Below are 14262 nucleotides of genomic sequence, written 5' to 3' on the forward strand. Positions count from 1 at the left end.
ATATTATGACCTGTAAAATCTACAAGTTCAAGATGAGGAACAAGGAAATTTTTATTTTTTTTTTGAGGGAGACGAGTTTCCTTCCTGTCTTCAAACCCCCATACAACTGATGAGGGTGAAGAAAAACCTCTTTTGTTTGAGTTCTTTAAGAGCAGTCTGTTTAGTGTGGAGGAATACTAAGATATGACCTGTTTAAAGTAATCAGATATTGCTATATGGATAAAATAATTAGTACTAAATTCACTGTTTTGTTAATGAAAAATAATAATAATAAAAGCCAGTCAGAATGGGAACCAGGCAAATTCAGCTCAATAAAACAAATAAATCTCTCGTTTTGTGCAATTATACTGATAAATCGTTAGAAAAATCTGTCAAGCAATGGATTTAATAAATATACTTCAATGTTCTCAGGACTGGATGTCATTCTAAAATATATTCTTTATTTATACACACATTATTGAGTTCAGCATAGATTCTACTGAGTGGTAACTCCTTATATGTGGGAGGTTACACCGAATAGTTAAATCATCCTGGTAACCTTAACCTCTGCTGATGGTGTAACATTGCAGTGGGTTCATGGAAGGGCAGCAAAAAGTAGCTTAGAGATTGAGAGAATTGATTTTTGAGATCAAAATGTTAAATATGTATGGTTTGGCACATGAAGATGTGAGAACATAAATCTGCAAATATTTATAGATGTGCTGGGAATGTTTAGCATAATTGAAAAGGTTTGCAACTGGGAGAAGTCAGATGAGGACACTTCTTGGAATATGTGAAAAGACCTTTTGCCAGTAAGATGGATAATTTGACTTAATCATCCAAAGTTAGTCTTGAAAACTTCATTTTTAGATAGTTTAATGAAAATTAAATTAGAGAGACCCTATTGAAGATGCAAGAGCACCAACAAAGATGCTCCAGATCATTGTTCTGCTGTGTTGCTCTTCGTGTTTGTCAGTGGATTTTGGAGAATAGGGTTGTCACAGGCACAGCAATGCCTGCCATCAATGCCAAAGCTGCTCTTCCCTTCCTGATGTCCCATTTTTAGAAGGGATGGCTGTTCAAAGAAAACAGAAGAGAAGCAAAAAATAAAGCGTGAATGTGAAAATACTCCATGATTTCAGTTGATGGGGAAATGAGAGGAGTCAGGATGAAAAAAACTTGCCAACCCCCTCGAGGTCTTCTTGTTTAAAGTATCTTCAAAACTAAGCTGGAGGCAGACCTGCAGTGAGATTGTTCACTGGGGTGAGCCCTCCTCGCAGCACGGCAGCTGCACTGGGGTTTAGTGTGTGTTAAATGTTACTGAAGAATATCCTCTGCTGTCACTTCAGGTGATCTCAGTACTCCTGAAAGAAATTTCTAGATCACAGAGTAGCTGTCATTTGCCTGAAGTTCCATGGCCCCAATTTTGTGACTATTTTTGGAACCATAAGTGGCATTTTAAGATTTTAAAAACATGGCACAATTTAGTGTCCCTGATTTTTGTTTGCATTATACGCTAAATTCTGCAGTAGACAGAAATTAATTTATGCAATAGGTATTTAAGACAGTGTTAACTCAGTTTTCAGTAAAAACAATAAGATTTCTTGAATTTTATTGTTTGATATCAGTATTGGCTTAAATTTGGACGTTATTCTGAGATGTTCAAATGATAAATCAATCAACTGAAAAGGTTACTTGTAATTGCAGTTTTTTCAAGTACAACCTTCTACTGTATAAAGTTTTATGTCACTTGTAAAAGAAAATCTTGAACATGAAATTTATGGAAGATTTCTCAAAAGCAAACATCATGAACTAATAAGGAAGATCATAGAAATGGAAAGTGTTTGCATGCTGTGATTTTTAGTATTCTTCCTTTTAGGCTCCGTTTGTTTGATCCAACCTTATTTCCTTTTCATTAGCAGTTGACATGGTAGATGGAAAGAAGAGTAAAACCCTTTCAAGAACTTTTGTTCTCTATATTATTGTCTATATATGGTCCAACTGATTCTTAATTCATCTTCATTTAATTTGGACTTTTACCATAATGCAATAATTTGTATATCATTCTGTTCAGAAAGGACAGATGTTGTGTTTTTGGTGTCTGCTTTATTTTCTGAAGTTTTATATTTCATTTCATAGGGAGATATAAAATATAATTTATATGATCACTTTAACTGGGTGGGTGAGAAAGTTTGGGGGGTGTACGATGAGGTGATGGGAAGGTAGATATATGAGAGATGAGATTTTTGTGGTGCCATGGTGTATTTTTGTCCTGCATCTTCCAGATTCGTCCATGAAGAGTGGATTATTCGGGTTTTGCAGAAACAGGAAACTCTGTACTAATTCATATTTTTCTCCAAAATGCTTCTGAGCCCATAAGTTTATGGAATAAAACTAAATGATGACATAATATGTGTGTGTTCACATGTGTATGATACCATGATAAACGACAAAACCAACCCATCCAAACGCAAGCTGACTTAATTTAGATGTGTTCAACCCAAACTTTAAAAAGGAGCTAAAGTGACCCCAAACCTCTACAAGAAACTAGGAAGCCACTGGTGACCCTTCACATTGTGTGAACTGTGAAGGTGGAGTTCTCTGCCTACCCTGGGATGAGTGGTTACCAACATCTACTTAACTAGACTTAGAGGACTTAAAATCTACCCTCCCCAACCAACTAAATATTTAGTGTGAACTGTTATATGGTGATGGATAGTTTGGAAAAGGGAGGAAAAATTGTGTATATGCAGACTAGGCTTCCCCAGCTCCAGAAATCTGTGATTTATGCCTGGCATTTCTCAGCCCAAAAAGTCAGTAGGCCATTATGGTATATAATTTAATCAATTTTAGATCCATTTATTATTTTGAGTGTTTTAAGTTTGTTTTTTTTTTAAGCTTACACACTTTGCATAAAAACTGTATTTATGTAGTGTTGAACTAATGGTTTAAGATTTACTCAATTACCTTAAAATCCTTGAAACAATAGGATGTTGGAAATTCTCTGGTGAAGAGCCTAGTTTGAGCAACAGATTGATGGCTGGACTTAAATGTAGTAGTTCAGCAAAACCTCCTCGGAGTTCCTTTATCACACTTGCAAGAATGTGATTTGCTTCTCAAATCTCATTTACTGACACTGAGATGGGTTCTTTAATTCCTGTCTCACAAAGGAACAAATGGCCTTCTGTAACTTCCCATGTAGGGAAAACTGATATGAATTATTTGGCTTTCTTGTTAATTCTCTGTTTCCCTGGAACTTTCCTATCTGAGCATCAGTTCTACACAGTCCTACTGATTGTAACGTTAAAAAAAAAAAAATGCAAGTTTTCAGATCTTCAGCAAATTGCTCTTCAACAACTTGAGTGTTTCTTTTTTTTTCCTTTTAACTTTAATTTGATGTTACCTCTAATTTTCTAGAGCTTATGCTTTCTTGGTGTCCTTACTTGGATACAGTTTCCAGTATTTGAAGCTTGCTGTTTTAATTCAAATATTTTTGTAATCTTTAATTGTGTTTGGCTTTCATTGCTCCAGTAGTCTCTTTGATACTGTCCTGTATTAAATCTGAAGACCTAATGCTCCCTTTTTAACCTTAATGTTACCTTCAATCTTTTTATACTAATATCTTATTCTTCCAAGTTTTCAAAGTACTGTAATAATTCTGTAACTTCAATTTTTACTTTTTTTACTGAAAGATTTCCCTGGAGAATTAACTTAAAATTGACAAGGAAAGAATTATTTCTCCTACATGTCTATTTTGTGTAGTGTTTGAAGAGGAGGAAATAAATGTCATAATGATGAATAATTTTCAAGGGTTCATATTTGGGAATTTTTAATATTAGTGTTGGTGTTTAGTCGTGAAGGGCAGCTTGTGTAGGTCCTTTGTGGCATGAATTGTTTTATTGGCAAAACTTTGGTTCTGCTGCCAAGAGAGATTGCAGGAGGCTTGAATGTTTTTTCAGACAGTTGTTTGGGTTTGCTGTGGCATAAATAACAAATTCTCTCCAGATTTAATTTTGTAAACATTCTCTACACTAGAGGTCTCTTTCAGATCATCACGTTGTATCTACTGGAGTGTCAGAGGTTGTCTGTGACTTTACAGGTCTCATCCCACCCTCCCAGTGATGAGATAGAAGCTGATAAAACCTTTCTTCCCCCTTTCTTTTTCATTCCTTTCTACCCACAGGGTTGCTACTGACTTGAGTCCTGCCTTTCCAGTTATTTCTTTCTTGTGAGTTGGGGAGGAAGGGAGTTTCTAACAAGAGCCATGACTCCTTATTTGTTCTAAATTCTTGAGTTCTGACATGTTTGCTTCAGGCACTCAGCCACCTTCCCGCATTCTTCTCCATGTTCAATAGTCACTGGGGCTTTACACAAAGAGTGTGAAAACTCTTAAAATATGTAATAAAAAACCCTCCATCCCCGCTTTTGCTTTTTATTTTTGCTGAAAGACATGGAACTGTCCCCCAGCAATGCTGGCTTGTCATGTGGTTATTATCATTTTTGTGACCTGAACCTCAACCTCCTGTGCTTGTCCTGGGAGTGTTGCTGTCTCAAAGGTTGGCAACACATTCCCTCCTGTATGAGCTCTGAATATCTCTTGATATTCAAAGAGAGTGGTGTTATGAACCAGAGAACCTCTTTCCAAAGTGGAAGAACAGTCCGTAAACTCTTGGACCTCCTGAGTTTTATTGCCTTTGGAATGGACATTTCAGTCCAGCTTTAAGTTATTGTGCAATAGGATAAATTCTCTTGGTTGCCCCAGACAGACAACTGGAGCTTGAACATCAAATTGTGAAGGATGGCTCTGACAGCTCTCACCTCACCAACATACTCCTCTTTCTTCCCTTTTGGGGATATTTCTATGTTGTTAAGTGGCTTTTTAGGGAGCTTAGAATTTCAGAGTAGACTGGTAAGGCACAATTGAAACCGTGTGATTGTATTTGGCGTTTTGGTATCTGGTTCTGATAATTTCCTGATCGTTTTCCATGTGTGTTGTATTAGAATCGCTCGATGCTACCTTTTCTGCTTAGTTTCACAAGGAGGAAAAAGTTGTAAATTAGAATAATTTGTTTAGAATATTAGTTAGAATAAAATATTAATTAAAGAATATTAAAATGTAATTTAATTTTATTAATCATCAAATAAATGAGCACATTATTAGTGGTGATTAATATTAATTTAGTTAATAAGAACATTAATTATTATAAATGATATTACTTGGAATTAAAATGTTTATTAGAATAAACCTTTGCAGTAAAGTTTCCACTCTGTACCTTTGTTAGTGTTATTTTCTAAGGTTACAGAAATGTAGTTGGTATATTTATACTAAATACTTCTGGGGAAATCTGGATTTGAATAGATTTATTTGTAGCTGACAAATAAAAGGTTTTCTGTGAGAGGTGCCTGTGTTTGTCTGTCTTACGGAAGGGAGAGAGTTGGCTTCTCTCTGTCAGAGTGGTTGTTCTGGTGGTTAAATGCTCTAATTGCTGCTTGCTCTGGTCTGTGGACAAGCCAGTGATTGTAGTAAATGGAATTGCACCTTGCAGTTTAAATTTTTGCTCGTAAATTTGTTTCTTAAAGAGATGATGCCAAGGTAATTTGAAATAATAAGCCTTTTTTTATGTGAATGCTCAAAGAGCTGAAACATTCTGTGGCTTTTTCCACAGAAGTGAATCTGAAAGCTCCAGCATGAGAAAACATATATATATATACACAGGTGATCAAATGCTGTGGGGCTTGATATTTTACAGGTTATAATTGTCATGGAACTTCTCTTTAGGATATATCCTTCTGTTTAGTTTTAGTTAAAAAAAGAAAATCCAGTTATTAAAAAAAGATTTTTTTTTTCAATTAAAACCATAAGATACTCTTAAAATCAGAGTAGGATATAAAACCTGTATGGAAATGTGTGGGGGTTTTTTAATCTATATTTATATTTGCTTATAGATATGAATTCTGATAGACATATAATAACTCAGTACTGTGTTATTGAATTTGTGCTGTTCTTTTTTCCCCCATCTGAACAGCACCAGGCAGTGCCATCTACTCCTTGATGTCTTCAATTCCACAGAGCATGAGCTGACCATCAGTGCTAAGAATAATGAAGACTTAATCCTGCATGCTGGGGAGTGTCAGCGGTGAGTGTTCTCAGCACTAAAAGGGCCCTGGGTTTAACCCTGTTATTTGTTTATACACCATTGATGACATCTGGGGCCTGTTTTTCTTTTTTTAAACATTTCACAGATGTCAAAGAATAGGAGTTTTGCTTTCTTTAAGGTGGATCACTAAGTTTTAGCAATATTTCAAGTGAATTTATTTTGGCTCTGAATCTGGTAGTACTGAAAATAACAAAATATGAACTAGTTGGCACTGAGGTGTGCCAAAAAGCTCATTGAACTTGCTTTTGTACAATGTTTTAATATCATTTTCCTGTCCTCTCACTGTAGTTCTGATGTTAAAACCTGATCTCACTAGTTCGTTATCCTTTCCCAGTTTTAAATTTTCTGTCTGTGGTTTCCCAGCCCTTTCATCACCTTTCCTACAATGAAAACTGCAGGAAGGAAAAATAGAATTGAAGAAAAAGCAATCCCAATCTCTGTGGGAAAATATATTTCAGATTAAATAGGCTGTTGTGCGTATTGATTCTTACAACTCCACTACAGTGATGTAAAGCTCATTTTGTAGCTAACTACTACCATTATTTTCCATAATATATCTGCCCAGAATTCCTACTGCTGGCTCTACCCTACATTGCTTGGTTTATCTTCTTCAGATGATCATTACATCTAGACACCATTTTCATCTTAAAAAAGATGAAAATGTGGAAAAGGGAATATTTATTTTTGGTCCTGGGCTCCCTGCACCGTTGTCTTCTTTGAGAGAGTTGTGCTGCACTCTGAAGTCATGGAATTGATAAACTTCATAAAAGGGAGATACTTTCATGTCTTCAAATCTCAGTGTGAATATTGAATTCAAAGTAAAACCACATCAATTACAAGGAATGCAGTTGTCAAAAAGAAGTATAGAATAGGTAACAATAGCAGTAAATTGGGAATGATTTTTGCCTTGGTGACTCCCAAAGCTCAGCAAAGAGGAAATACATCGACTCAAACCCAGGTTGAATTTTCTCAATTTTACTTTCTCAAGGAATGGACAGAAATATCAGTAACAGACAGTGCTTGTTACTTTTATTTGGAAAGAATTGGCTTTTTGGTCTAGTCACCAAAATATTCTGGTTTTTGGCTGTATTGTTTTGTAATTTTGTTTTTATGCCTCTTGCTTTTTCCCATTATTTTTGTAGTTGATAAACCCCTTGAAATTTTTCATTCCTAATTTTGGAAGAACATGTAACAAATAGAAATAAAGTTAAAAATAAGGTTATAAAATTCCTTTGCATCTCCTTGATTGAATTACTTTTATTTTTCTATGGACTTGATAATTTGAGCTTAAATATCCTTAAATCATTATGTAGTAAAAGATACAAACTCTTTCAGTAAGTCTTTTGAAACAGTCATTTATTAAGGCAGATCAGGTATTTGTTGCAAGTATTTAAACCTTTTAAGGATGAGTTTTTGTTCTCGTTGCAAAGTATTTTTTTCCTGTTGGTTAGAAATTGCACTGAGTTTTCTGTTGGTTCTAAATTCATTTATTATCTATTTCTTGAACAATGATTGCTTCTAATTGTAACAGTATGTCTATAGCTCACATATTGCTCAGAGTTTTAATTTTTATTCTGGTGGATCTACCACAGAAAAGCAGGTGTAACATACACTGGGTCTTAAAATTAGCTTCCTCCTCTTAAAAAAAGCCTTTTGTTACTCTTACAAAAAAAAAAAAAAAAGAGAAAAAAGAGAAACCTTTGCCATGTTCACCACTTTTTAAGCAATGGTTCTAGATCTTTGGTTTTTAACATAGGAAAATCATTGTCAGGAATTTGCATTTGAACCAAGGTTTTAAATCCAAATATACAGTGTTTTTCATCCTACTCTTACATTCTCCTTTTATAATTTTTTTTATCTGGACATTGATTTCTGTTAATATCTGATTAGTGTTTAAAGAGAGGCTTTTCTGTCACCTTCATTTTCCCCCACCTCCCCTGCCCTGTACCTTTTTGATTCCATCCTCATTTTCAATGTTTTCCTCCTTCCATATCTATTTAAATTATAACTTTTTTTGCCAGCTTTGGCCACTTTCACTTCTTTTTGTAATTTACTCTCCCCTCATTCATCTCCATCACTGTGAAATCTCCCCTTCTGACAAAGTGTAGGGAACAGGAAATTGTTTTCTTCGTTCCTCTTGTTATTGCTGGAGACTGAAAGTGTTTTCTGCCCACAGACCTCCAAAGAAGGATAATGGTGCATCCTGCTCCCTCTCCCCTCTTTGCTTCCCACTTTGGATGCTTAGAAAGTCCATGCAGGGCAGTCCCTGGGATCCATCTTGTAGTATCCATATTACTTGGTGCATTCCAACCCCCTCCTGTTCTCTGGCTTATTTGTGTTTAAGTAAAATGGATAAAATATGTAGAATACTACATAATCTTTTGATTTTAAGGTCTGAAGTGGAGTTTGCTTCAACCAACTTAGAGACAGGGCAGTAACAGCTGCCTACAGCAGGAAAAAATGGTATTATACTAGTGAGGAAAAGTGGCATCCTTTAGGGCATTAAAAGACCATTTGGAAAATAGATGGGTTTTTCTGCAGTAAGAGTATTCTACTGACTAGTGAAAATTATCATTTTAGCTTTCAGAAAAGCTTAAGCTTACAGTTTGCTGTATTTTTTAAGCCAGTAATTGTGAATATTTACTGTGTGCATTGTAACTGTTCTTGGAGATATATGTATATAAGCAGTGTTTCCGAGAAGAGACGCTCTTTTCCCTCTATTTTAGGATAGAGAAACACATTTTGCTGTCATTTTATAGTAAGAAATGATAATTTGGGCTCAGTGATTATTTTGTTCACTCTTTTTTCTGTCTTTCATCGTTGCGTGTCCTGCAGACACAGAAACGAAAGGATCAGCCTTTCATTTTTTTTCCCTCTGTATCCCAAGATGTTAATTAGAGATCTTCATATTCCCCTCTCTGGTTTCCACATGAAATGAAATGTTCCTTTGTATCCCATTGTGGGACAATTAGTAACATGCTCTACTTTGAGGTTTTTTGTTCTCACAGGTTTATGGTCAGGAGGGGAGAGAACTACGACTCAGTTAAGGAGAGAAGGAGAAGACAGGAATTTGTCCTCCTTCACCTGCGAGGTTGTATATTGCAGAAAAGAGAGGAGAAAGAGTTTTGAAAGGTTATTTGTTGAACTCCTGAAAATAAATTTAAGGTTCATTACAAAGCTAGATTCAAAATTGAATTATTTTTTTGCTGCTTTACATCCTCAGGAGTTTCTTTAATATCCACGGGGAAATACACTGGAGAACTGGTATCCTGACAAAAATCTGTCAGACAAGTTGCTCTGTGGAAGTTCTGGGGGCAGTGAGTGATGCTGAGGTATTGGCAAGTTCTTCAGTTAACTTAAAATATGTTTGTTACACCACACTGGGGTGTCAACATGTTTTACTATTCTGTCCAGTTGAACATGCTACGTGTGATGATGAGGGAAGCAAATTCCCTCATGTGCTCTTGGAAAGTTCAGCCTTCAGAGGTTTTTCTAGACTAGCTGAGCCTCCTGTCTGCAAAGCTGTCTTGGAATATTCAGCTGCACTGTTAAAGGAGTTTTACGACGAGATAGAAATGTTTTGAATGTAATCAGAGGTGAATCTGAGCTTGTTTATCCCAGTGATATGGTAATCAACAGGTTGTTCTGACATGGAAAAATATAGCAGACAGCGCTTGGAGGGGAATTGTATTTTGCATGGGAACAAAAAAGTGTTGCCACTAGCAGTGATTTGAAGTTGTTGAAAACCATCGGTACAGTAATTATTGTGTTTCTTACTTGATTATCAAACCATTAAAATTAAATTTCATGACAACCCTCATTTATGCGTAAATCGCTTCATAATTTGTGGTAATAGATGTTATCTCATTATGTGCCCCAGGATATCTCATTTTGTACAACACACCCTGCCTTGCCTTTACACTTCTGTTCTGTGCATGGTGTGTCTGGCACTTGGGAATGGGGATCAGTGCTCATGGGAGATGGATCGTGGGGATGGGCAGAGTAGATCAATCCATTCCACTCTCCTTGTGCTACAACACAACTGAGTTGTTGAAGTCTTCCATGTGTGAGGGACCCCACAGTTGGCTGTGGATTTCGACATTAGAAATTTCAGACTGTTTTGGCCTTAGCATGAGGACCAGAGGGATTAAAGCTTGGGACTGCCCAGGAATAGAACTGGAGGAAGGAGTTAGGAAATGGAGAGCAGACAGGACCCGGGTCGAATGGTGTCCGTCTTGGAGGAGCTGGGAAGGATATGAAGCATCTTCCCCACAGAGGGGATATCTTCTGCACTAGATGCTGGGAGCAATTTATTCCTTGAAAACAGTAATTAGCCCTGAAGTTTCCGGACAGGTGTATCGCTGGAACAGGCCATGGTAAATGAGGAAATAGTTTTATGGGTAGTTCAAATGGCAGAGGCTTTTGTGCAAAATGTACAAGTTCTGAGAAGTGCTGGGTGTCCTGTGGGAATGCTGATGTGAAAGAAGGTGGTGGAATTTTTGCTTTTTAATTTTTTTAATTGGCAGTTGCCTAATTAAAAATAAGCTAGAGAAATACTGCAGGAGCAAAGTCAACACTCAAGTTCAGAACTGCCAAACTTCCTTCTGGGTCAGCAGTTCCTGCTTTTTAGCAGGGTTAGAGGGTTAAATGAATGAGTTTGCTTACCCATGTCCTCTGCAGTAAGTTTTGTTGCTTTTTTTCTTTATAGTCAGCAGAATCGTAGGCACTTTTCTGAGTTTTGCTAAGTGAACTTTTGTGTGTATTGACTTAACCTGTTTTTAATTTTTTTTTGTTACATTCTAATGAGACAAGAATAATTAAAGAAACAAATTCTTATTTTAATTTTTATACATCTCATCACATAATACAGTGTTTCTTTCATCCATGAAAAGCAAAGAATTTGTTAAAAGACCTTTGTGTGCACTCTATTAATGAGTACCATTTCTGCTGCTTAATTATTTGATGCAAATGCATTGATTAATTGAGCTGTGAAGTCTGTGATGTCTTATACTGCAATTTCTGCAGTGTTTGTTAGCACTGCACATTCAGACTGAAAACATTTTGAAATAAGTCCTTTTTCAAAGGGAATGAGAATTCAAAATTCTGCCCTTTTCTGAACCAAAAGTTCCCTTAATAAATTTATAGTCCATGTATAAGTAAATTGTGATTGTTATTTCTCACAACTGCCAAGTCAGTGTTTAATTTGTGTGTCTGTTTATGACAGGGCATGTTGTCTGTATGGGAGATTAATGATTTTTTCCATGCATTGCTGTTACAGTTTATGTTTTAAGGACAAAGCTGCTATGATTAAGGCTTTACATGCTGTCATCGAGAGATAATAAAGTTTCACAGCAGTTGCCCTGAATCTTCATGTTAAATCTATGACCAGCTGGATACTTCTGAGATACCTTCAAGTCAAATTAATAAATGTCAAATGTTGTTTTAACTAAACCATGAAAATTACCTTCTGTTGTCAGAGTAATTGTTTTTAGATTGTCTTTTATTTGGCATTTTTAAAATACACATTTAATTTTTTTAAGACTTACCTTTTTCAACCAATAGCCAAATCAATCTTTAAATATAGTACATAATTTTGAGTGAATAATTAGTTACTTTCAACAAAAAAATTGGAAAGGAAATGTGTGTTGGGGTAGGGAAGGATGATATATCTAGCGCTGGTCAGATCCGTAGTGTGATCCAGCTCTAATGTTAGTTTTTATTTCAAAGCACTTTGCAAAAATTGGAGATGTTATAGGAGGAATCTGCAAAAACTATAGGCTGGCAAAATAACAAAGAGAATAATAAAAAAAAATAAAGAGCAATAGAAGAAATAATAAAGAGAAATTTCAGGTTTGGAAGTCATTTGCTTTGTAATTAAAGCACTTGAGGAATTCCTTCGCTGACAGGGTCACGGGTCCCATGAAAACCAGACATTGGTTTGACAAGCACAGTAAGATTTAAGGGGATTATTAATGCATTGTATGGAGGGGGGATGGAGAAGGGTTCTCTTGTAAAGGTTAAGGAAGCTGAACATAGGAAGAAAAAATGAACTTTGAGCTGTCTATGAATAGGTCTAGGAATGAAGAGATTTTCAGGCCTCAGGCATCATCAGACTGTCTCCCTCAGGGGGAAGTGGAGGCAAACCCCCTGGCTGCTCCAAAGGTGCCCTCAGCAGGACTGCTTTCCAACAGGAAGACCTTTTCCAGTGTTCTGTCCCTGTAATGGACAATGAAAACATTGTAGGTTTTACAGGAACAAAATATGTCCTTGTTCCTCTCTCTGTCCTGTCCCCAATACAATGTCATCCGTTTCTTCTGGATGTATAGTTATGGTGTGTTTCCATAGGGAATGTGCAAGATAATCCCTTTCCTATGATTTGCTTTTGAATTTAGCATTTCTGTTTCCCTCAAGAACACACGTGTTTGAGCACAGATAAAACTCCCTTCTCCAGCTGCTGGAATGGAGACCTTCCCTTTGGGTTGGCTTCCTCAGATTTGTCTGTATTAGGTGTTTCTTCTCTCCCCTCCCTTCCCATGGTTTGACTGGAAAGACTCTGTTTCTAGGCTGCTACACTGGGTAGGTAACTGTTTTGGTGTTATATGACTTTCTGTAAGATTCCTCTTCTCTTCCCAGTTCTTCAGTTGACTTTTGCCCAAGCAGGGGTGACTGTCTCTCTGGATCTAGCTTGCATGGCAATTTTTCTGACCTCTTTGAACATTGCCTTGACCTCAGGAGACCCAATTTGTACTATTTGTAATATTTTGTGTTTGCAGCCAGGGAGACGGGAGGTTTGTGAGCGCAGGCCAAGTTTGTCTCTGACAGGATTTATTAAATTTAATGGGGTACAGCATAAACATGGCTGCATAGGTTGGCCCTTATACAAAATATCACACAGATGTGAGTTTGCTGTCCTAGTTTAAAATGATCTATAAATCACTCAAAATCCAAACCAGTCCTCTTCATTTTCTCCTTAAATCCTGAGTAGATCACAGGCTGTAGGACTTGCAGGGTACAGAAGCTGTCTCTTGAAAAAAGTCAGAATAATTCATTTCAGAATTAAGAGTTAGAAATCATTTAAAAAAATAAAAGAACTTTTTTTTTCAAGAAGAAATGTTCTTCAATACTTGAAAAACTTATTTATCTATTGAAATTTTTGGGTGTTTGGCCCATTTGTGGAAACATTCAACAAAGTGCAGGTCTGTTAAAAAAATTGACTGAAGTGCTGAATACTGTCTTTTGGGATTTCATTTTTGTGCAAAGTATGTGAAAGAAAGAGTAGAAGAACATTGGTAATTGTTGCTTTTGTTAGATAACAGTGGGGCAACCAGCTAAACAGGAAAAAGTACTGTTTGTGCTTGCCCTTAATTCACACATATCCAAGCCAATAAGTTTATACTGTGGTTTTAGAAAATCATGTTTCAGCATTGGTGGACGATGGAAAAAAATGGAGAGTGAAGGTGAACATTGTCAGCCTTTCCCTGGGTATTAGTCTCCTCATTAGAATGAAATAAAAGATAAAAATATTCCCAGGAAGAAATGATTCCATGGAGGTTTGGGGTTGGTCTGTTCTTTTTCTAGTAGATTTTCTGAACACTGAAGGAGGGAAGGTAAATTGTATTAATCAATATTGTTTATTCTACCCAGGTTTGTCCATATTTGTGTGAGATTGAAGCTTAATCAAGATTTCTGGTTTTTCTTAGACCTTCTCAGTGGTCAGCACACCTGAGACAGTTCTTGCTGTCTCTCTCAGTAAAATCCATTAGAAAGCTGGGAATACAGAGTGAAATGAGGACAGACAGCCACGAGGTATAAAGAGGTGCCATACACAGGAGCACAGACAAGCAGGGCAGTGCATCTGTGCAGCTCTAATACAGCTGGTACAGCCCAGACTTGCCTTGCAGTGTGAACTCAAGATAGGCTGCAAACATTGTTATTGCAGAGGTGGTTTCAGGATTCTTTCCTACCCAGTTGGAAGCAGCAGAGCCCGAGGCACAGCACAGGCAGGAGCTGAGCCGTGCTCTGTTCCTGGATGGGAGCAGGACTGCAGAGAATGACAACCCCTTGCCTGCTGCTGTGCTGCAGACATGGGTGTTCATGGCCAACTTCCAGGTTTGAGCTGGAGACT

The 14262-nt window shown here is 36.8% G+C and overlaps 1 protein-coding gene across 10 annotated transcripts in view; it reads left to right on the forward strand.

Moving 5' to 3' along the window:
* Nucleotides 1-14262, forward strand: part of TRAPPC9 (trafficking protein particle complex 9) — a 469416-nt gene that overhangs the window by 163774 nt on the left and 291380 nt on the right. For all 10 annotated transcript variants that reach the window (XM_032687378.1, XM_032687405.1, XM_032687433.1 and 7 more), the window contains one exon: nucleotides 6006-6116. In XM_032687378.1, the coding sequence (XP_032543269.1) occupies nucleotides 6006-6116 (111 nt within the window). The remainder of the gene's footprint in view (nucleotides 1-6005; nucleotides 6117-14262) is intronic.

The sequence above is a fragment of the Chiroxiphia lanceolata genome, chromosome 1 (assembly GCF_009829145.1).
Source record: "Chiroxiphia lanceolata isolate bChiLan1 chromosome 1, bChiLan1.pri, whole genome shotgun sequence".
NCBI lineage: Eukaryota > Metazoa > Chordata > Aves > Passeriformes > Pipridae > Chiroxiphia > Chiroxiphia lanceolata.